Here is a 24,486-nt window from a genome sequence, read left to right on the forward strand (position 1 = left end):
ACTGTTGGTTTCATCTGATCAAAGCAGGTGCAAGGCCTCTGGGCAGGAGTAGGAGTGTGTGTGTGTGTGTGGGTGTGTGTGTGTGACTGCCACCCAGCAGACATCTGATGTGATTCTTTGTGCTAAAAAGTCGTGCACCTTTGTTTTAGGATAAGACATCGCACAATATTGTGTGTTGGGAAACCTGAAACAAAATTATTTTGATGAGTTCCCCCAGTAGTGTTTTTGGGCTTGGTATAAAGGATTTTTAAAATTATATCTGACAAGGCAGGGTTATTCTGGCTCTTGTATTTACATATACATTTCAGCAAACTATGCTAAAATATATTAAATAGCCTGTAGTGAGAGGAATTCTATATTATTTGCCTTGTCAAATTATTCTATGGTCTCATTATGCTTAACTTAAACTTGCCTTGTGGTTTGAGAAAGCCATTCCTGCTGACATTAGCTACGTAAAAACGTCCCTTTGCCTCCTCTAATACCAATGCTTCACTACCATTTCAAGGTACGCTGTAATTCTAAACTGGTTTTCTTATTAGACTTTTGGAACATTTTAGAACATTGTTTGGCCTGCCTGTCATAATTAATTTTTTTTAAGTTCCAAATTTAATCTCCCTCCATCTAGCCATGAACTCACTATCTGCCAGCCTCAGTGACCTGTACCACCATCTGCAATATGGGGATAATACTAGCCTACCTGTCAGGGCCAGTATTACTTGATGGACCCAAGGCATGGTTTGAAGGCATATGATACAGCAACCTTGCTTAAGCAAAGTAGGTCTAAGCATGGTCAGTGCCTCAATGGGCATTGGGAACCATATGTCTGCTGCCTTGAGTTCCACCACGGAAGGAAGATGGGAGATAAATACATTAATTAAATAAGTAAGTACTTGGTAAGCAGATGGATAGATGTAGCCAGTCCTGGGTTCCATCAGTGTAGCATGACAAATAAATGGAACCAGAGCAGGTCTATCCAGAGAAAGGGACAGGGCTATTCAAACAGAGGCTCGCTAAAGATAACAGTCACATTTAAAATGCTCTTTGGTATTGTACATTAATACGAAAGTTATTATACTACATTGTTATTAAAAATGTGTAAGTTATGCAGAACTAGGAATATGCATTGTACCTGTGATAGAAGAATCACATTCAAGTAAAATGACCTTTTAACGTAGTACTGAAATGCTAAAAAAATCTGATTAACATCCTGGCTTTCAAAAAAAAAAAAACAGAAAGGAAGACTTTTAAAATTTTAGCAAATTTTGTGACAGCCAAAATTTCCTCTTGATTTCCAGTGAGTCCAAGTAGTTAATGCAACAGATATGGATTCTGAAACAATGCAAAGCTTCCACCTTAAATAGGCACTGAATTGTGCAATTATTTTGGTTTTCCATTTACTTGGGGAGGCATTAGCCATCAGCTATTACACAACACCTCTAGAAGTCAGTAAAATTGTTCCCACTGTATTAATCTGTACATCTGGGTTAAATCCTTTTCCAAAACCAGGCTGATATATATGATAATTATTTTCAAATCTCATCTGTGATTATTTAAACTGGTTATATCATTCTTTGATCCATCCTCTTTTCTTTTATATATATGCGCGTGTGCGCACGTGCGCATTGCCTTTTATGCTGTTAATGCTGTATGAGATCTGGTAGATGGCCCACAGGCACCACAAGATTATTCATGGCATCATCTCTAATGACTGGCAATGCTGGCTGGAGCTGATTGGAGATTATTTATTATTACATTTATATCCTGCCTTTTTTCCTCATATAAGGAACTCAGGGCAGCTTACATGGTCCTCCTCCTCTCCATTTTATCCTCACAACAACCCTGTGAGGTAGGTTAGGCTGAGACTCAGTGACTGGCCTAAAGTCACCCAGTGAGCTGCATGGCCAAGTGGGGACTAGAATCCTGATCTCCCGAGTCCCAGTCCAACACTCTAACCACTACATTACACTGGTTCTCTCATTGATTGTTGGAGTTGTAGTCCAAAAACTTCTGGAGGGCCAGAGAATCCCCAGCCGTGCTACAAAATAACTGTCCTCAGCCATTTTAAATATTGTAGTGTGGGAGATAACACTTTTGACTGTCTCAATCCCCAACTGTCTCATCAAAATTTATGAGTAGCTTGTGGTTACCATGATTATAACTTTTCTTTTATACTACGACTTTGTAGAGAACATATGGGGTCAGAACAACATCTGCCCAAGCTTGGGATTGCTGTTCACATTTTCTGTCTATGTTCATTATTACTGCAAAAAACTGACATGGGAGTATGGAAGTAAGAAATAGCCTCTCATTTCCTTCATAGAAGGAATGAATTCAAAATGGGAGGAATTCCCACCCCGCACACATTGCTTCCGTAGTAGCTGTCTTTCTTTCTGAAATAGATGTATTTGTTTATGCAGTTCTATACAGAGAATCTAGATAACACTGTTGCCAAACCACTGCAAAAAACACCAGGAAGGAAAAGATCCCAAAGTGCTACTGAGCATGGTCCACAGTAATTGTTTATCCACCGTGCAAATCTCTAAAATGCTCTGCTCCATGAGTTTCAAGAAAAAGTCTCTTCTTCAGGAGCAATTAATCTCTTGGCCAAGCTTGCTTCTATTTCTGTAGAAATGAGTCTATCCCTTTTTCAACAGACTAGTACCTACAGAAATAGAAGCAAGTTTGACCAAGAGATTAATTGCTCCTGAAGAAGACACTCCATCTCGAAATGCGTAGAGGAGAGCATTTTAGAGATTTGCACAATGAATAAACAATTATTATAGACCATACTCGGTAGTGCTTTGGGATCTTTTCCTTCCTAGTGTTTTTGTGCATAGCGCCTTCCCTGTCAGTTTTCCAAACCACTGCAATCACTGAAATGTGATTACCTTTCAGTATTGGACTCGATGGTCTTATAGGCCCCTTCCAACCCTACTATTCTATGGCTATTCTATGACCTTAAAAAAAGTCCCAATAGTAAAACCTTGCTATTTTCATATACCCTTTAACTCTGGATGAAAATAGAGTGGCACGATTTTCTTATATCAGACCATGAGGGATTGATGTCTATGACCACAGGGTACGACTTACATAAGTTAAAACATTAACAAATCAAATTATCTAAGTGTAGCATCTCTTCCTTTCAATGACATTGCCGTTCTGAATTTTGTATCAAACCTGTGGTACTGTGAACAATGCATCCACAATGTAGAAGATAATGAATGAACAAGGGCATGTGGATATTATTTTAAGGTGGAAGGGCAGGTGTGCAGTTGGAAGTAAATATTAAGATGCTGGTTACACTTAGTCCAGTCCAAATTCTTATTCCATTTTCAGAACATGGTGCATTTTTTATGTTTTCCTTGCAATGTTAAGAGCCAAACTAGATGTGACATTTGTCACATAGTTTGTCTCTGAGTGGTTGATGTTTCTTTAACAAATAGCTGGTACACGGATGGGGGAGCAAGATTGGAACTGCTGTGTGTGGGGAAAGAAACTCTCAAAGAAATAAGCAAAAAGAGAGAAAGAGGATCTAAAAACCTAGATACCTGTTATGGCATGCAATATTCACTTAAACTACTGCCTAGTAGTTTATAATTAGGAGATGCCTTCAGGTGACAGTTTGATTTTTGGAAAGGATTTCCTTTTGTGAGCTTACAAACTAGCCAAAATTTGATCAATTGCTAATGCATACTAGGTATTTCTTTTAAATTAAATCCTGTTGAATTTTTCAAAATTTTCATGGATATTAAAATGAAATCCCAGCTAGGAAAAAGAAAAAGAAGGGAAAGGAGAGAAAGGGGGGGAATGGGAATAAGAGGACAAACCAATCAGATTTGGTGTTATCAGCCAGAGGAAATTAAAAAAAACACACCACCGAGTGAAATCATACATTTACTCGGAGAGAGCATCCTTTGACATTTCCTTCTAGATGATCTCTGAGCTCCTCCAGCTTTCGATGGAGCTACATGTAAACATCAGAAAATGAATTGAAAAAGCAACCTGTTCTCTTTTCATGTTTTTTATTTCCATTTTTTAAAAAGATCAGGTCACAGTGTAACACATTTCTCACTGCCCTTGTAATACATCCAACATTTTTACGGCACAAATATGTGCTCCATAAACTCTGACGAAGAAAACCCACTATTTGGTTAAATCAGCAATTATTTTTAACATGTAAAAGTTAATCCAGTGAGTAAATACAGGTTCTTTAAGGATAATTACCTTTAGCAAGTTTCCTAATTTTTAAATATTATTTATAGCAAGCAGAGTGCTAAGCATTTTTGCATTTTCTAGATCATTTTCTGTGGATGCATTATCAAGAACTGAAACAAAGACATAGTCCTCATTCAACTTCTAAATACCCATATTCCAGTGTTATGCCTGAATTATGTACCCTAATAGCAAAATTGTAGTATTTAGTAGACATTTAGTATTTCTAGCTCAGATATCAATATAGGAATTGGGTAAATAATTATTTTAAATTACAATCCATCATATTTAAAACATACTGTACAGGGTAAATCAGTTTCGATCCTAAGCTAAGTGAATAAAAGGAAGTTCACAGAAAGGAAGTTGACCATTCCCTCCCAGCCCCTACAGTTGTCTGCACCTGTGAAAAGTCTCTCCATGGAGTCAGGCAGCTAGGGCACAGAGGACTGCTGAAGGAGACAGGAATCACCCAAAATTGGGGGTAGGCACCTTTTGTGAACACGTATTTCCTTCTGTGAACTTCTTCCTGTTCACTTTATCTTAGGCTCCAAGCCAGAATGTGGCATTTACTGAAGCATGCATTTAAAAACATTGCATAAATTTTTTATGGTAAGGATGCGTTGTTTTTTGAAATACAATTTGAAAGCTGAATTCACAGCGCCTATCAATGCATGTATAATATCCTTCACCTGCATAACAACTATAACCTAAAAAAAGAGAAAGCTCACGGAAAGACAGTGAGGAATGTTGTAGATGCCTTTCAGTATCTTTGGCACAAACATAACAGCAACTTTTCTTCTTTTATCTATGATGACATCAATTGTATGGAATTGAATATGTGAAATAGGTGTATAATTACACATTTTCCTTTCCTATTTATGTTCAGTGGAATAACACTGTCACTGAGAGCAGCTGTATAGAGCAGTATTAAGGAAAAAGAGATGATCGCTTGTCCTGGAATAAAGGTGATGTACCTTGCACACATGTGCTCACATGCGCGCGCACACACACACACACAATAATTTCTGTTAAAAATTAAGAAGGCAGGACTGGGAAGGAGAGTGCAGAATATGAAATAAAATCAAAATTAGTGCTTCATGTGGTGCAAAAAAAAAACAAACCCAAGTGAAAAAGTGAAATACTGTAAATATTAAAAATGAGAGGCCACAATTACTGCTAAATATTGACAGGGTAGCCTATTCCATGCCATGCATTTTCATAAATCTGGATTTATTTATTTATTTATTTATTTATTTCATTTCTATACCGCCCAAAAGCCAAAGCTCTCTGGGCTTTTATGTGTATCAAACAAATTAGCATCTGTCAGAAGACTGTATGAATGGGGTTAGATTAAACTCTCATCTTAAGGTGATATACTATAGGAGATGGACACTAGTTTAGACAGCTGACTGGTTCTGTTAAGACACTAGATATATGTGCTCTTCATTAAATTAATAAAGAAAGCAGCAAAGGGGCCTAACATTTAATTTGAATGGTGTGTTTTTTCAGAAAGGTCTCAGAAGATCTCTCTCTCCCCCTTTCCCCCATTTAAACTCTTTTGATAAAACACACACACACACACACACACACACACACACTAAATTCACCTAATTCATTTACACACTCAGTATTTTTGATGAACGAAATGAAAACTGAGAAGACTAAGGGCAGAATCCAATGGCGTGCTTATGCACCTGCTGATTCTTTTCTGCCCTACCGACTGCATTGTGCAAGCGGCCCCCACCGCTCACGCAACGGCTATTTAGCACTTCAGGGGCAACCCCAAACAAGCAGAAATGCTTGTTTCTGGAAGGAGGTAGGTCAGTGGAGCTCCCTTATGTGAGCTCCACTGACCTGCCTCCTTTCAGAAAAATGAGTTTCTGCTCGTTTCAGGGCTTTTTCTAGCTAAATCTCCCTTATGTAAGCAGTGAGTCCCTCTTGTGCAATGCAGTCAATGGGACCCACCACTTGTGGAAGGGAATCAACAGGATGGAAAAGAATCAGAAGGGCCATGAGTTCCCTGTTGAATTCTGCCCAAAGAAACAACAAATAACAGTCTAGTTATCTTTGAAAAATGAAAAGTGCACTTTTTAAACCGATTCCATTCAAACACCAGTTAAACTAGAATACCTGTATTTAATCCTTAATCCTATTTAAAGAAATGAAAATAAGCCATTCTTTAAATAGGATTCTTTAGTGAAATTAAATAGGTTTAAGAGGGTAGTGAATCATGCCCTAGATCTTTATGTAGCATGAATATAATTTCACGCTACACTGCCATCTATCAGAGAAAGGCTCATGATTCCCAAATTATAGGCACCTTAAAAAAGCTACGCCTCTTTTCTGAATATGCGGTAATACTGAGAACTAGTTACTTCACAACTTGCCTTCAGCTAACTGCATTACGGTGGCTCTTGTGTAGCACAGAAACAAACAAAATGTGATCCAACAGCAATAAAAACACAGAAATAAAAACAATTAAATAATGAGTAATGAAAAAGCTCCACCCTCTGCCTTCCCTCCCCGCTCCCTCCAAAACAAAAGTGTAGGCTATAGAAGAAAACTTGCAAAATAAAAGTTAGAAACATATTTACTTTGAGGGATCCAACTCTACTAGCAACTCCTTTGCTTTCATCCGGGCGTCTAATTTGCTACAATGGGGGAAGATGGGTAAAAAAGACAGAAGAATAAAGAAAAAAGTGAACTTAAAAAAATTTCTACACAGTCAGTTAGCAGTGCATGCAAGACATCAATCTGACTTTCTGACACACTTCTAGGGAACAAGGACACAGACTCTTATTTCTGGATCACATTATGACTCTTATTTCTGGATTCTTCTCTTTAATGTTACTACAGATTTGTACCAAAAGTGTGCATGCTATATTCGTTAATCATATTTTTAACAGTACATAAATCATAATATGTTCTGGGAGCTTGGATCTGTTTCATGAAGGATGAAGTACTGACACAAAGATAGGACAAATGTCTGTGTCTTTTTGCCAGGTCAGTGATATAAACTTGCGCTATGTCCGACAGTTAAAGAGCATCAAGCATACAAATCAGAGACATATTGAATTTCAGCCCTACTAAATATCATCAGTGATAAGTGGCAGAATTATATGCAGCTGCCCCTTGTTAAAAGAAATTAGGATATTAGCCACTGTCCTTAGTTCCCAATTAAATAATTCTGCTGCCGAGCCAGAAAATTTTAATGCCATACCAACAGCAACTTAACAATAGCCAAGGCATGTCTTAGTTCTGTTGTCAACACCATCCTCCTTGTTCTTTCCCTTGTCTACATCAAGGTAATTCTACACTGTGCAGAGGAATGAAGAAACAGTTCTCTAAATACTGCTCATCAAACTTTCATATTGCTAGAAAGAAAATTTAAAAGTAAACGGAGAAAAGTTATATACTACAGCACAAGATCTGTATTTTTATCAATTTGGTTTTGATAAAGCCTGCTAAATAGTATCAAGGCCAAAGCTTTGTGTGTGATTGATGTGCCATGAGTCCATATGAAATATTTAGACCTATGCAGAGAATGGGAAAGGTTCCCACTGGAATGGGCTGGATAACAAAGAAGGTAATACCAGGTCAACATAATAATTGTGACAGCTTAGTCTTAACACCTAGGACATGCTGATAGTATGGAAGATTCCAATTAATTCAAACTAGAAGGCAGTATCCAACAGCGACATTCTGCAAACTCAATAGCGCTAACGAAGCATTGCTGAATCTTTCTGTTATGCAAATGGTTGCCCGTTATGCTTGCGCAACTGGTTGCACAATGTGTGCAAAGCAGTTTCACAACCGGTTGCACAATGGGCGCAAAGCAGTTGTGCAACCAGTTGCACAACATGTTGCACAATGTGTTACACAGCGCATTTCACAAGAGTGCAAATAGTTGCATAACTCGCTGTACCACAGGAATGCACAACAGGAATGTAAAAAGCGTTGCACAATGGGAATGCACAATGTGTTGTGCAAGAGTTATGCAAAAACTGTTGTGCAACGATGCTTTCACAAATGTAACTTTAATTGGATTATTCTCTTGTGCACAGTTCAGAACACAGTTTCTGCTAGTGCAATGTCATTTGCGCTAACTGAATGAAACAGTTGAATACTGCCCAGAGTTCATTTTTCCAGACAGAGTAACAGGATGGCCAGACCAGTGGTTTGTTTGATAACAATTAGTAATTAGCCATGGACTCTGGTCATTCAACAAAACAAAGTGCCATGGATTTCCTCTGGCTTAATATTTCTGTGCCTTAATTCCTCATTCATAAAACTGGAATATGCACAAGTGTTCCCATTAAAAATTAGTAAATGAGGACAAGTGTAAGCAGAGAAGATAAAAGTGAAAATGAGAAATACAGAAGTGAAAAATGCCACTGCATTGTTTTGTTTTCAAAAAGGAATTCAGACAGTGATCTGGTTTGCACATAACGATAACCCAGAGTATGGGTTGAGTATGGGTTGTTGTTGAATCATGGGTTGTTATTACATGCAAATCCTGCACTATGGATTAACTATGAGCTGTTAGCCATGAACAACCCAGAGTTTATAACCCAACTACAAACCATGGGTTCTCTTTCTGGCTTATTCATGGTTAACAACATGTCAGGGATGAGTCCAAGTGCCTTGAGATGTCTGACAGCTCCGATTCTGAAGCAGAGTTGGAATAGCTAGATCAGAGCCTGGGGGAGCCTCACCCTCCCTAGTGAGCCAAGATGCTGGGAGAGATTCCTCCGAAGGCCTTGACAAACAGATGGCCCAGGCTGAGTCCTTGCCCTTTCCCTTCATGGTGAGAACTCAAGTTTCCAAGGAGGAGGAGGGAGAAGGCCGTGACTTGAGAGACACTAGGGCGCGTCGCAAAGCAAAGGAAAAAAGTTAGGGGCAGGGCTCAGATGCTCCACCAGGACAGCCACTCTTGGAAGCCAACATAGAAGGGAGCCACCCTAAGAGAGGGGCATCAGTGTGAAGCAAGTCTGGCCATGAGGTTCATGCCCAAACTGTCAGCAACTTCACTATCCTCCGGTTCGTCTCCTCTAATTACAGAGATTGCATATTAGCTGTTTAGGGGCCTGAGGCAGTCTGAGAACTTCTTGGAATCTGCATTTATAAAGAGGCTAGTCTCTAACAAAATAAAGTAGTATTAGCCTGAAGCTTTGTCTCCCTGTGGTGTTGACTGCAAAAGGGAAAGATGATCCAATTCTGACAATGACGCATAGTGAAACCATAGTGCAGGGTTCACATGTAACAACAAGCCACAATTCAACAACAACCCATACTCAACCCACCCTCTGGGTGTCATTACATGTGAACCAGTATGTTTGTAAAGTGCCTAGATAGAGAAATGAAGCTGACAAAGCCACAGAGGAGAGAACATGGAAGTCAGGTAACATAATGAAACAGATAACATAATGCAGCAGTCTGGAATAATAAACAACTGGGAATGGGAAGCAGGCAAAAGGGGCAAAGAGCAGGGAACAGGATCTAAGAGGAAAAACCAATGAACATGAAGTATAGTTTAATCAGCAATCTCCCCATCCAAGGGAAGACATTTTATTAATTTAGGGTACAATCCTATACCCACTTACCTGGGAGTAAGCCCCAATGAACTCAGTGGGACTTACTTCTGAGTAGCCATGTATACTATTTCACAGTTCAGCTCCTTTTTTTTTTAATGAAATAAAGACAGACAGAAAAAGACAGTATTGGAGGTACAGCACTACAGGAGATATAAAGTTCTGTGTCAGTAGAAAGTATTGAAAGAAAGGCTGAAGATTATACTCCGAAAGGTAACTAATTAATTTCTTCTCTAATAATAATGGGAAATATTAACTTATAATTACAAAAACTAATCTCCCTCCAATAGGAGCTGTATGATTAAAGAAGAAGAAAAAAATGCAACAAGCATGTTTTTCTAATAATATCCTAAAATACCATGTTTTTCTACTAATTTTATCTTTTAAAAATTGTTTTAAATGTGTTGTTGCAAAATTGCAAGTTTTGAACTTAATTATGTAAGCAGAAACCAGTATATATCACAGCGCTTCCAGCGCTAAGGCACAGTGACATTTCTGGTTTGGATCCAAAGATTCCTCTTCTGCTTGAGCAGGTGGATGGGGTACTGGGGCGGACTGGACTTTTTCTCTATCTGCAGCCTCCCCACATCTGACTCTAGAGGGTTGGGGCCCTACAGAGCAGCATTATGGGGGTTGAAGGGAGAACTGCTAACCAAGCTGCTTTCCTACCCATGTCTAGAATTCAGTAGTTCTGAAAGAAGGCTGATGGGAATTGTAGATCAAAAGACCTGGAGGGCCACAAGTTGCCCACCCCTCTTCTAGATGCACTGCTCACAACAAAAACCTTTTGGCTATTACCCAGTGTATGTTATTTAGCCTCTAGACAAAGTCTTGTCCTGTCAATTTAAGTCAATATGTGAGATTTAGCTCTCTGACCAACTCTTCTTTTACCTCTTCTCTTTTTAATTTTTTTTATTATTGCATTTATATCCTGCCTTTTTTCCTCTTGCAAGGAACCCAAGGTGGCTTACGTTATCCTCCTCCTCTCCATTGTATCCTCACAACAACAACCCTGTGAGGTAGGTTGGGTTGAGAGTCTGTGACTGGCCCAAAGTCACCCAGTGAGCTTCCATGGCCAAGTGGGGACTAGAACCCGGATCTCCCGGCTCCCAGTCCGTCACTCTCACCACTACACTACCCTGGCTCTCACTTTCTGTTGTACTATCACCTAATCTCTAAAGCTTCCTTCCAAAAGCTTCTCTTCCTCCAAAAGAGCACATCCTGCCCTTGTCCTTATACATAATGCCTATGTAGGATATAATTATCCTTGCTATCACTGTCTTTACCCACATATTATATGTAGCTGGGTGGGATCAGAGCTATTAAAACCTGCCACCCTGTGTGTGTTTTCACTTGTGTGTGACAACATGAGAAGAGGAGGGTGAATTCTATTCCTTCCTTTCTATATTTCTGCAGATTAAACTGAGCCAGAGTTAACAGCTACAGAAAATATGTGCATGTGAAAACTTATGGTTCCTGTTCAGGCAATAGGAGCAGGCAATGCGTAGGAGCAATGGGGATACAAAAAGAAACATATGAGTTGCTTACCTTTAAGACAGAATCCTTCCAGACTGGCCCTGATCTGCTACACTGAGTGCTGTGCATCCAGCCTGAAGTCAGAAGCATTCCTTGCCAGTGCCCACATAAGCAAAGAGCCCCAGTATTTGTCGTTACACTGCTGGAGTAGTGTTCCTACTTACTCCCTCTATTCTTTTAAATCCTTCACTAGTATGAAGACATTTTGACTGAGGGAAAAGATGGGAACATGTGCAACTTGGTAGAGCTACTCTAGAAAACCTACATTAATAGGAATGCAAGATGAAGAAAAACAGCATTTCACCTGCAGAGTTCTCTAGTGAATTAACTCACTAGAGGAGTTAAGACTGGAACAAGGACCCAGGTCTGCTCTTCCAAACTCCTCTGAAGTTGAAAGGACACATGTAGTGATATTTGAGGATGTGCGCTAAAGTCCATGTTTCCGTTCTACAGACTTCTTTTAGGAGGCCAGTACAGCCAAAGTATTTTTAATTGAGTGTGCTCTTACAGAATATGAGGGAGATCCGACTGCCAGGATGTTGCACTCTGTACTGCACAGTAAAATATATCATTTGATGGCTTTACTAGAATGAGTTAGATTTAGTATGCAAAGAAGTGACTATAGTGATTAATAATGTAAAGTGTATTCTAAGTGTGATAGCTAAGGAAGCAAGGAAAGTAATGTGTGGCTTATTTTGCCCTTGTACAAGATAATGCAGGGCATCACAAACATTAGTGCTATTATTTCACTTGGTTAGGCTTGTTGAAAATAAGCCCAGGAGTTATTAAAAGGCAATTGGTGGTGATTACAATGCACAGTGGAATATCCTTTCAGGGCAACATCATTTATCAAGTTGTGGAAGTAAAAAGAAGCGCCCTACATTCACAGTGGTAGCTGAGAACTATGAATCAGAAGCTCTTGTTAATTCTCTGTGGAAAAGGGGGCATTTATATTTAATATCATTAATGTATAATCCACCCTTCAATAAATATTTCCAGAGTAGATATGGGATAGTTAGATAGGCATGTGGAAATATATCTCTCTTATTCTAAAAAAGTTGAACGAATAATCCTTTACAATCTCTGCAAAAGTGTGCATCCAGAACTGTGTGGATATTTATTACATTTTTACCAAAGGTAGTATGAACATATTGAGGCATTTCAAACCTAGCATGACCCGAGATTACTCTTCTTGAGGGAGGTGAGCTTTAAAAAAATAAATAATCCTCCCTTCTTTTTTGTTCAAAGTGAGGACTATGGCCTTTGAAGGTTTTCCTTTTTCATCATGTGAAGCTCAAAGCAAGAAAGGAGGTTTCACAGGAAGGCAGGGTATTAAATTGTCTTGACTGAGGACCCTGAGAAGCTATCTGGCATTGTCTTTCAGTGCCAGTACAGTTGAAGCAGTCAGTGTATACAATGGTACAGCTCCGAGATGGGGGTAGAGTGTCTTGGACACTCTTGGAGTACCCCTATCCAAAACTAGATGAAGTGTCATTTGGAAAAGCTATGAAGTTTATTGACTCATGCATTGAAGCAAAAATATGATAGTAAATATGTGAATTGGGAAGATGTGATATGAGGCATGGACAAGAAGCCAGTGTCCAAGGTACCAGTTGCGGGCCAACAGCAAAGGTACCAGACTGACTTGCTATCAGTCTATGATATAAAAATAAAAGGAGTAGACTAAGCTCACAGTGACACTGAATTCAGACAATCATATCTCTGTTTAATGTCAAGATATGAAACAGCCTTTTGCTCGCACACGCAGCCCATTTGCTTATTTTGGAGCCACAATTAAATCAGAAACTTTCCAATTAACTCTAGTTTCTTGTTTTGCCCAAACCAAGAAACTATAATTATGAGCCTCTGAACAAGCCAGGATCCTAAACAAATTTGAAACTGTGGTTTAGGATCCTGGCTTGTTCCAAAGCTGGTTTAATTAGAGGCTTGCTAATTTAATCACAGCTTGTGTGAAGGGACTGCATAAGTACTCAAAAGGCTCATTCATATCTTAGCTTATTAAACCAAGGTACAATAATCCAAACTAGGTTTATATGAAGAAGAGAGGTTCTTCCATTCTGATGTTCAAACAGCCAAAAGAATGTTGCCCAGCACTCCGTTCTTCCATATTTAGAAATAAGAGTTATCTTGCACTAGTATAACTGTTATGGAAACATTGCAGCTTATGCGAACTGCACATGCTTCCCACTAGTTTGACTGAACGTGTTATCCTGTAAATTACATACCTATCTCTATGAAGGTAAAATAAGGGGCTGGGGGAGAAGTGGTCAACAGCTTTAAGATTGTGAGGTTGATGGTCAGAGAGTGTTATCTCTATGTGTATGTATAAATACTGATACTATGGGACAGGGCAACCCATTAATCTAAATAAAATGGCTAAAAACTGAATGCTAGCAATGGTTCTGAAAGCCTTAAATTTTTAAAAATGGCAAGATGTCACTTTAACTGGGGAGATGAATGCACAATGTTTGTTAATATTCACAAAAATAGGGAATTTTTTCAACTATGTGTGAAATAATTCACGCCAGTTTGTCTGAGGACAGCAACAAATATTGGTATAGAATCTCAGGTTCATTAAGTCTGGGGCTGCTATTTGTTTCTCAAAGAGAACAAATATTGTTATGTTTACTGTAACATTTTAAGTAACACATTTATACTATCTCCATTTCACAACTTCATAAGAAGATTGTTATAGTTCTGTTTTTCATAAAATGATTTACACAATAAGAAACATTTTACTTAAAGATGACCCATGCACATAGAAATTAAAGGCAGACTTCTCAAGACTTATAGGGGAATATATATTTTCATAAATCCAAGAACAGAAAAAAGCTGGGACAGAAAGAATCTACAGTTACAGGAAATTATACGCTAACTTAAATGAGGCCATTAAAAAAAGTGTATCTTAATGGCATGTATTGAGCTTATCCCATATATTTTAAGAAACCATTTAGAAATATATTGGGCTGAGTCCAGACTAAGTTAGTCACATTTAAACCCTATTAAAATCAATATGAGTTGATTTCAATGAGATGGGAGGAGCTATCCTATGGTCCCTACACAGTGTCTGGGAATAGTTCAGATTCCTAGATCCAAGGCAGTGCGCTGAACCTGGATCCAGAACTTGGTGCTCCACCCTCTCCCCCTTGCAGCTGGTGTGGAAACTGTGCCAGCTGCCTCTCTGAGGTCAGGAGAAGAGGTAAAGGCGGTATTCCGGGGGGAGGGAAGGGGACTGGAGAGGCCAGGATACGAGGTATCCTGAGGCCTCTCCAGCCTCCCTCCCTCCCCAGAACACCCCAGCTAGACAGACACCTGCCCCTGAAAATGCAGAGCGGGAGGAGCAGCGGAGGCGACAATGGCCTCTGCCACTCCTCCCACTCTGCACTGGATACTCGTAACCTCCACGTCGAGGTTCATAAGTCATAAGATTACACCCATAAGGAAAAACGCATTATACTTTAGCAACTATTATTCATCATATGGATAGGTATTCATAATTACATATGCATGTCTACCATTTCCCATGAAATGTGTGCAAACAGGGCACCTTTTATAATGATAAAACAGATGAGAATGCTAATACATGAATTGAAATGGTCTTTAGATGCACTAAACAGATGCGCTAAACTATTTGCAATTTATTCAATTAAAATTAAAAACATTTTTATTTGTAAAAGAAAAGCTATCAAAAAGTGACAAGGAAATATGTGTTGAGAAATATGCAATATTGTTCATGTGCATAAAATAATACAATATATTTTCCACATTAGAGCTATGGAAATTATTTATCTGTAGAAGATAATTCCTCCAGAAATTATTTATCTAAAATATTTCTATACATTTTTCCCTATGTGCAAATATGTTTGTATACAACACACACACAGTACAAATAATTAAATCCAAAAAACTTCTCCAAACACTAGTGCCAATCAAATAAAGTCTGAACAGTCTGTAAAATGCCTCAACAGTCTAAAACCATTCAAATAAAAAGGTTTTATAACCTCTCCAAAAGGTCATGAGAAAAGAACAGTTTCTGACCTTGGTAGGGAGGTAATTTCAAGTTCTCAGGGCAATAGCTGTAAAGGTATGTTCTTAGTCAGCCTTCCTCAGTGTGGTGCCCTCCAGATGTTTTAGACTACAGCTCCAGCCATACCTGTCCATTAGCCATGCTTGCTGGGGCTGATGGGAGTTAGAGTCCAAAACATCTGGAGGACAACCACATTGGGGAAGGTTACTCTATGCAGTTAATGTTTTGTTAATGCTAGAGCAATTTTTGCAATTTTCAGGACAAAAGGGGTAGTTTCAGGGGATGTGAAATGTCTTTTGGGAGAGGAAGGGAGCACACCAAACTTATCTCTTTCCTTTTTCCACATGACTGTATGCAGCCACTTTTTACCGCTCTCTCTGGTGCTTCTCTGGAATCATGTTCTTCTCTCTCATGGTGTAATTTGAACCAATCAGGGACTACTTACTGAGTGATATTACGTCAATCAGATTTGTTTATGTAGTGTTGTTACTGAACAGAACAGAGCACTACTGTCCACAGTGATACAACCACGCAAGATTCCACCTTTCTACTGTGAGGGTGGTTTCATTGTCCTTTTTGGCAGGACATCCCAGCAAGAAATAGAGTTCCACCTATTTACCTCAGCAATATGGGGAGGTGCTCCCTGCCTTCTTACACTTCAAAAATGGGCAATAAAACCACCTTAGCAATACTGAATTGCTTATTCAGTACTGCTTTTACAGTACTTTTTTTATTACAGTACTTGCTTATCAATGGGACCTTCTCAAACTGGGACCTTCTCAAACTGGGGAGAGGTAACGAGTGGGGTACCGCAGGGCTCAGTCCTGGGCCCAGTGCTCTTCAACATTTTTAGTAATGACTTGGAGGAGGAGGTGCAGGGAATGCTGATCAAATTTGCAGATGACACCAAATTGGGCGGGATAGCTAATACTTTGGAAGATAGAAACAAAATTCAAAGTGATATTTGATATCTTGATAGACTGGAGCACTGGGCAGAAAACAACAGAATGACATTTAATAGGGATAAATGCCAAGTTCTGCACCAAGGAAAAAGAAACCAAATGCACAGTTACAAGATGGGGGATACGTGGCTCAACAACACTACAAGCGAGAAGGATCTTGGAATTGTTGTCGATCACAAGCTGAATATGAGCCAACAATGTGATGTGGCTGCAAAAAAGGCCAATGCTCTTTTGGGCTGCATTAATAGAAGCATAGCTTCCAACTCCCGGGAAGTACTAGTTCCCCTCTACTCAGCACTGGTTAGGCCTCATCTGGAGTACTGTGTCCAGTTCTGGGTGCCACACTTTAAGAAGGATGCAGACAAACTGGAGAGGGTTCAGAGGAGGGCAACAAAGATGATCAGGGGACTGGAAACAAAGCCCTATGAAGAGAGACTGAAAGAACTAGGCATGTTTAGCCTTGAGAAGAGGAGGGGAGATATGATAGCGCTCTTCAAATACTTGAAAAGTTGTCACAGAGAGGAAGGCCAGGATCTCTTCATGATCATCCCAGAGTGCAGGACACGGAATAATGGGCTCAAGTTACAGGAAGCCAGATTCCAGCTGAATATCAGGAAAAACTTCCTGACTGTTAGAGCAATATGACAATGGAACCAATTACCTCGGGAGGTGGTGGGCTCTCCCACACTGGAGGCATTCAAGACGAGGCTGGACAGCCATCTGTCAGGGATGCTCTGACTTGGATTCCTGCATTGAGCAGGGGGTTGGACCCGATGGCCTTGTAGGCCCCTTCCAACCCTACTATTCTATGATTCTATGAAGGTCAGGGAGGGCCACATATTTGCCTTTGCAACATGGGAATTCACTCCCTCCCCTGGTGTGCATCTAGATAAACATTTGGAATGTATATTGAAATACACATTTAAACACACATCCCATTGAGACTCAACAGGATGTTTGCTTGAATGCACATCAGGACCAACACTCCCTATTTTGTTATGGTGTATTGCAACAGTTTGATTGTCACAGCATAATGAAATAAGGTGTATCTGTCCAATTACCAAGACAATGGGATGGGTTCCTTTTTCCATTTGCAAATGCCTTCATGACCTTTCCAGTCCCCATACCTCCAGTCCCCAAACCCCCCCCCCCCCGAAGATTGGGGAAGAATCTTCAAGGGGCACAATAATATCTGGAGAACTCAGGCCCCAAGTCTGACTCAACTCAAACTTCTACTTCATATACTGAAGATATGAATAGGGCCTGACATACTGATTTTAAGAAGTTTGGAGGCTCGTAACAGGCAATGCACTCTCTAAAGCATATTGTTCCCAAGCTGCAAAAGGCTTATAAAATAAGCAGTAGTGTTGTAAACTCAGCACAAAAGCTCACAGGCAGCCAGCGTGGTTGCCATGGAATGGGTTGATTATGTTTTCACCTCTCAAAATTAATCAGAAGTCAAGGTACATCATTTTGTGCTACCTGTAACCTGTCTTCAAGGACAGCCCAATGAAAACCACATTGTATTAGTCAATCCTAGAGACTCAAAAACATGGATAAGTTTAGTGAGATCCGGTGTCTCAGAAAAGGAGCACAGCCTTCACCACAAATGATAAAATAAAAATCTAAGTTTGTTTAGATAGACTGTGAGATGAATAATATGCATGTGTATTGCAACAACTTTGAGAACATTTGTGTATGCAAAGTATAATAACATGATTTTATGTCTGTATCTGAATGATGACATTAGGTTTTGAACCAGCCTATGAAAAGGTATCTTAAATTCCAATGCTTCAAATGTGACAATAGTATTTTTTTTTTCCATTTTAAGGTGGTAATTTGAAGTCGCTCACAGTGGAGATCCATAGGGAAGCCACTGTGTCCCTAGCAAACTTGGTTGCTGAGTCCCCCCTGGCACATGATGATAGGGTAGCTGAATACATGTTGTACACAGGATTCCACATGAATTTCAAACTTTTGAAAAGTAACAATTGTTGTTATAAAGAAGGGTAATTATAAATCCTGAAGTTTAAGAACACTATTATTATTCTTTTGTTAATGCAGTAATTATATTATATAGGCTTGGCTCCTTCCATTCATGCAAGGGACTCTGATCAAGTAGAGGCTCCTGTTGGTGGAAGTGGGGGAAGGTGATTTTCACCAATCCTGCCTTCTTCCTGTAGCCCCCAATACCACCTCCCATGATGTTCCAGAGGGTCACCCAACACTCTGGAGCAGATTTTCAAGGGGTACAGAAGAAACTGGCAAAAAGTCCTTTCCCCACCCCTTCCTGGCCAGTAGGAACATCCTGTGAGTGGAGTTCTGCTCATGGGAATTTAGAATCTAAAACTGGTGATTAGTGGAAAATACAGTTCTAGGCAGACAACAAAGTATCAGAATAAGTAAGGAAAACAATATTGTTAGTCTTAAAGTAATTTGTATTAACATAGAGGCAAACAATGTACTTTCAGACATCTATAAAGTTGATCTAAATTCTGCTGGTTTAAGGTCAGTGCAGAGCAAAAAGCAAGCAGGGAGATGTAAAAAGTACTTTCAGAGCTTTAAACATGTTTACTGTTTAATATGCAGCCAAGACCCCAATGTTTTGTAAGAAATAAATAATAAATGTAATAGTCTTATACAAACTGAAGAAGATAGGTTTATTTAGCTTGGAGGGGTGGTGTAAAATGGGTTTTCAACTGCTTTAATGTGACCTGTGATCAATCGTTCTCTATATCTATTGTCAGCAAGATGAAAATAATGGGTTCAAGATGCAACCAAAAGAGATTTTGATTGTACGAAAAAATGTTCTAACTGTAGGGGTGGTGAGGCAAGAATTCCCTAGATGTACTGCAAAATCTTCACTTGAGATCTTTAAGAGCAGCTGGACAAAGATTTGGTGGGATTAATATAGGGTGATTTTGATTCATAAGAGAAGAGAAATAGCTGGATGAACTCTTAACAGAGATGGGAAGCTCTACAAAGCTCTCACTGTTTTAACCTGGAAATAATCTGAACTTTTAAAAGGAGCCTGAATAATTTTTCCAGTTCAAAATAGACTGCTTGGAAAAATGCTCACCCCTGTCAGGTGTCCCCATATTCAAAAGCCCTCTTCAGCCGCCCTCACCTCCCCAAACAACCTTCCCTTATTTTTCAAGCAGCACTGGTCAGAGAAGCAGCAACAACGCACAGGGAAAAGAGGGAGGGGGGTTGTTTCCCTTCTTCTGTCTCTGCCTCCCAGATGTGCACATTAACAGCACATCAAGGAGCAAAGCCCAGTGACTGATGGGAGATGGAGTTTTCCTAAGGGCTTCTACAATGCTCATTGACACGCTAATGGGAGAACTCCATCTCTCATCAGTCAATGAGCTTTGCTTTCTAGTGCACAAATTAGCATATATGGGAGGTGGAAACAGAAAGAAGAAAAAAAGACACTTCCCTCTCTCTTCTCCCCATGCACTCCTGCTGCTTCTCTCACTGCTGAAGCTGCTTGAAAGGGAAATGCAAGGGTGTGTGCGTTTTGGAAGGTAGGAGCTGGCAAGGAGGCTTTGAGACTTCTGCGATAATTTTAATTTTGATCCATGTGGGAGGTAAAGTTTGGGGTTGGATGACTTGCCTCCTGTTTTGAAGTAGGGTTTCCCAACACCTGAAGTTCATATCAGAGACAGACTTGGGGAAACTCTTTCGACATCTCTCTTATGCCCAGTATTATTTTTCTGTAAACTGCCCAGAGAGCTTTGGCTATGGGTTGGTATAGAAATGTAATTTCAGAAAATTATCTGAAGATTCTGGATATCAACAGAACAGCTAATGTTACAGGAAGGCATCTATGCCATCAGCCAGGCCCTGAATCAACTTTCTGCCCCTTTACCCTCAAGGGAAGATCCTGAAACCTAGCCTTACACCATCAGCTGCCAGGGGCTGAAGAACCTGCTAATCCACAGAAAGGCTATGCCTGTGGGCTGGCATCTGTAAAATCATCCAAAGGCTGAGTTCATATATTCTACTCTCTCTTTCTTTCCCTTCAGTCGCTTTCCTTTTAGTGTCTTGTCTTGATTTAAATTGCCAAGTCTTCAGGCAGGAAAACAGAAATTTCCTTACCGTGAATTTCTGTTTCCAGAGCTCCGCAGAGAGCATTCCTTCACTTTGGGATGGCACCTCCCTCTGGACCACATAGACACAGTCATTTTCTGGTTTCTTCAGGAGGTGGAGCTACCCTCCCTTCCCAGACCAGGCTCATAGAGCAGAGAAAAAACCCTCAACCCTGTAACTAAAGGGAGAAAAAACAAGCCTATGCCAATGGTGTACAAACATGAACATTATAAACTTGTAACAAGTTAAACAAAAAGGGTAGTACACGCTGGGCAATGAAGGGAACCAACCCAGGAATCCTTTACCTCCCTGCATGTGCAGTGGCAGAAGAAGTGGTAACCCGAACTCTTCCTCCCTAGCAGGGTGGGCAAAATGTCCTCTTTGGAGCTCTGAGAACAGAAATTCATGGTAAGGAAATTCCCTTTTCTCCAGAGCTCCACAGAGGGCATTACTTCACTTTGGGATGTAACAAAGCAGTACAACAACAGAGCAGGTTAAGGGACCAGCACTTAATGCATCAGCACCTTCTGTAAAACCTTGCGCCAAAAGCAGCATCCACAGAGGAAGCAGTGTCAATTTTGTAATGCTTAGCAAATGTGTGTACAGATGCCCACGTGGCTGCCTTACATATATCCAGGACAGGAAAATCTCCTTTAAAGGCAGCAGATGCTGATCCCCCCTCAAGGAATGCGCAGTGATCCTCTCAAGACAGATCTTTCCCAAGAGTGTGATATGCCAGCATTATACACTCTTTCAACCATCTAGAAATGGAAGACTTCGACATCTTGGCCCCCAGGGTCAAAGGAAATAAAGAGCTGGAAACTCTGTGAGCAACAGTTCTATCAAAACCCTTCTCACATCTAACTTATGCCAACTCGGTTCCTTCAGATAAACAGGGATAGGACAGAATGATGGAAGGGAAATCTCCTGGGATCTATGGAAAGTGGAATTAACCTTAGGAATGAATGAAGGCTCAATATGAAGTACCACCTTAATATCGTGAAATAGACACAATTATGGATCAAATGAGAAGGCTCAACTCCAAAACTCTCCGTGCTGATGTAGCTGCTAAAAAGGCAGTTTTAAGAGGGGGAAACTTAAAGGAGCAAGGAAAACTATGCACAGTGGAGGGAATAAGCTGAGCCACTCCTTTTAAGAACCTTTTGAGGTGAGGATGAGATGAAATAGGTTGGCTTCCTTTACATCTTAGCATGTTGCTATGTGCTGCTGCGTGCCTCTTAATTGTACTAGTACTCAGACCCTTATCCAGCCCCACCTGGAAAAACTTAACACTTCCTGTACACCTCCAGGAGCCGGAATCCTGTCATTCTTCTGGCGTCAAACCAAAAAAGCTTTCCAAGTGGTACTGTGGACCCTATTAGAAGAACTTCTTCTGGGTGACAGAAGGGTATTAAAAACTGATACCCCAAGTTTAACAGCTACTGCCTTTCAGCTTCCAGGTTGTTTGTAGGAAGAGGTCTGGATGTGGGTGTAACACTGGACCCTGGAGGAGCAAATCTTTCCTGCCGGGCAGGCACCAAGGATCCCAGATCAACATGTTGATCAGGTATGGAAACCACAGACTCTGAGGCCAATATGAGGCCATCAGGATCACCTCCACTGATGCTCTCTGAATTCTGCGGATCACTTTGAGTAGGAGTGCTATTGGAGGAAAAGCGTACAGTAGCCCCTTGGACCACAGTTCTACCAGAGTGTCTGTGCCTGCTGCTGCGTGACATGGGAATCTTGAGAAGAAGACGGGTACCTGTGCGTTGCTTGGTGTGGTGAACACAGCCTACGATGGTCACCCAAGCCTGAAAACTTTGAGGGCTGAGAACCCACTCAGACTCTGTGAGAGATGTCTGACTCAACCAATCTGATTTCAGGCTGGACACTCCTGCTAGATGTTCCACAAGATGGACTAGAGGGAGACCTCTGCCCACATCATCAGAACCTAGGTCAACCTGTTCAGTGAAAAGGACTGCATCCCTCCCTGTTTGTTCACATAAGCCTTGGCTGTAGTATTGTCCATCCAGTAGTGCTCACCAGGGAGGAACGGAACACCAGAAGACCTTGGAAAATGGCCTGAAGTTCCAGCTAACTGATAAAGCTTTTCCTTGTCAGATCAGGTCCCCTGAGTGAATTTGTTCCCAAGGTGAACCCCCCAGCTAACCAGGATGGCATCTGTGATTAGCACTTTCTGAATCAGAACCTTCATAGAGACACCTTTCTCTAGCCTTTGTGGCTTTCCAGGTCTCGAAATACTGTGGTGGGGCACCATCATAGGATTGGGAGGGGCCTGCAGGAAGGCTGTTGTATCCCCTGTTTGCACAGTGGCTCTGGCATAGTGGTGTCCCCAGAAAGCTGGAGTCTCCAAGAGGTCTTGGACAGCAGTGCTGGAAACAGTTCCGGATTTAAAAGTCAGCTCTTTGAGCTGGAGGATTTGAGTGCCTCCTCAGAGAGCTGCTCTTTCCCTTTGCAACTGTGTTTTGAATCAGACCCATTTCCCACAGAAGAACGTTTAGGTTTTTTTACTACTTTCTGCCCATGCCCTGAAAGGGGCTTGTTGCCTTCTTATGCCTGGTCCTCTTTCTTGCCTTATTGGCAGAGCAGGAGGAGGACAGGGTAGGGCTAACTAAACCCATTGAGATGGATACAGAAAAGGAGCCCTCAGAAGACTGAGAGGAAGAGGGGGAGGAGGATCTAGCTCCCAATCTATGGCTCCATTTGTGACTATGGGAAGACCTCCCTCTATGGTGCTTCTTCTTTCCCTTCTTCTTTTTATGGAAAACATAGAGAAACCAAGGAAGATCCCTCTCCGGGGGCATGCCCCCCCCCCCCGGTTGGTATGGCTTGGGAAACCTGCAGGCTAACCAGGCTTTGGGCCCAGGGTGCAAATTGAGCCAAGGCCCATTCCATGGTATGGGAGGTGGGCTGGCAAGACTAACCTCTGAGTCCTGGCACTGAAGAGCACCTTTTCCCCCTCTTGGTTCCAACATCGTGCCCTGATTGTCAGGCCTGCCTCTGCCTACTCAGCTTCTGATTTGGCCACTGTGCTTCTTTCCCATCATGGTGGTAAGGGCCAGATGGGTGACTGAGGGCTCAGTACGCTCTGCCTGCCCTATAGAGAGGGAAGGGAGAGGAGCAGAATGAGAACAGCCATTCTCTTGGCCACCCCAGCCAATGCTCATTCTGGAGCCATGGTGGGAAGCCCAGAAAAAGTGGCAAGAGAGTTGTGTGGGGGAAAACTGTGGGGAGGCCCAGAAAAAGTGGCAGCTGGCATCAAAGCTGGATGGAAGCTGCCTGCCTGCAAGTCCACTCCTGGGAAAGCTATGTGGAGCAGGGACCCTGCTATGAAGGGGTGGGGAGGAACAACTGGCTGCTCAAAAGTAGAAAATCAAAAAGTAAAAGAGAAAATGAAGCTTAAAAGCAGGGCCCTTAAGAGCACCAGCTTGAATTGACCATGTGGCTTGCTAGATGGAGCTGGTCTGGCTCCTCCCGCTAAAGAGGCGACAAATTGAATCTGTCTGCGTGGTCCAAAGGGAGGCACCACCCCAAACTGAAACTCTATGGAGCTCTGGCGTTTGTGGAACTCTGGAGATCTTGGTTTTTTTACAATTCTGGGTAAAGTGCTTGGATTATTTTAAGCACTAAACAAAACAACAGTGTGATCTTCAATGGAAATGATGGGGGAGAAGACGCTCTTCCACATACACATCTTACCTCAACAAACAGTCTCTATGAGATCTCTTCTAAATCAATGAGTCTATATTCTTCTGCCAGCCATAATGCAAGCCCTGAATTTTTAATAATGGCAGTCATATAAGAATCATGCACTTTTACACACAAGTACCAAATTAATACCATATGTGGACTAATATATAGAAATCATTTTCAGATATAGAAGCATACGGTATTGCACATGCTGAATATTTCATATGCAGTGACTCATATTTGACAAAAATTGATATGAACGCAGTTCATAAAGTCATTAAAAAGACCAGGGTATTTTTGAACAATCATACAATTGTAATTCTTAGAAATT

The 24,486-nt window shown here is 40.9% G+C and overlaps 1 protein-coding gene across 22 annotated transcripts in view; it reads right to left on the bottom strand.

Moving 5' to 3' along the window:
* The window catches only part of GPHN (gephyrin), a 483,693-nt gene that overhangs the window by 103,678 nt on the left and 355,529 nt on the right, over nt 1–24,486 (bottom strand). For 15 of the 22 annotated variants that reach the window (XM_084849007.1, XM_084848989.1, XM_084849042.1 and 12 more), the window contains one exon: nt 6,807–6,863. The exons of the other annotated variants lie outside the window; for them this stretch is intronic. In XM_084849007.1, the coding sequence (XP_084705133.1) occupies nt 6,807–6,863 (57 nt within the window). The remainder of the gene's footprint in view (nt 1–6,806; nt 6,864–24,486) is intronic. 22 annotated transcript variants of the gene reach the window in all.

This window comes from Heloderma suspectum, chromosome 1, assembly GCF_057233095.1.
Source record: "Heloderma suspectum isolate Gila_16-S chromosome 1, 16-S_ref, whole genome shotgun sequence".
Taxonomy (NCBI): domain Eukaryota; kingdom Metazoa; phylum Chordata; class Lepidosauria; order Squamata; family Helodermatidae; genus Heloderma; species Heloderma suspectum.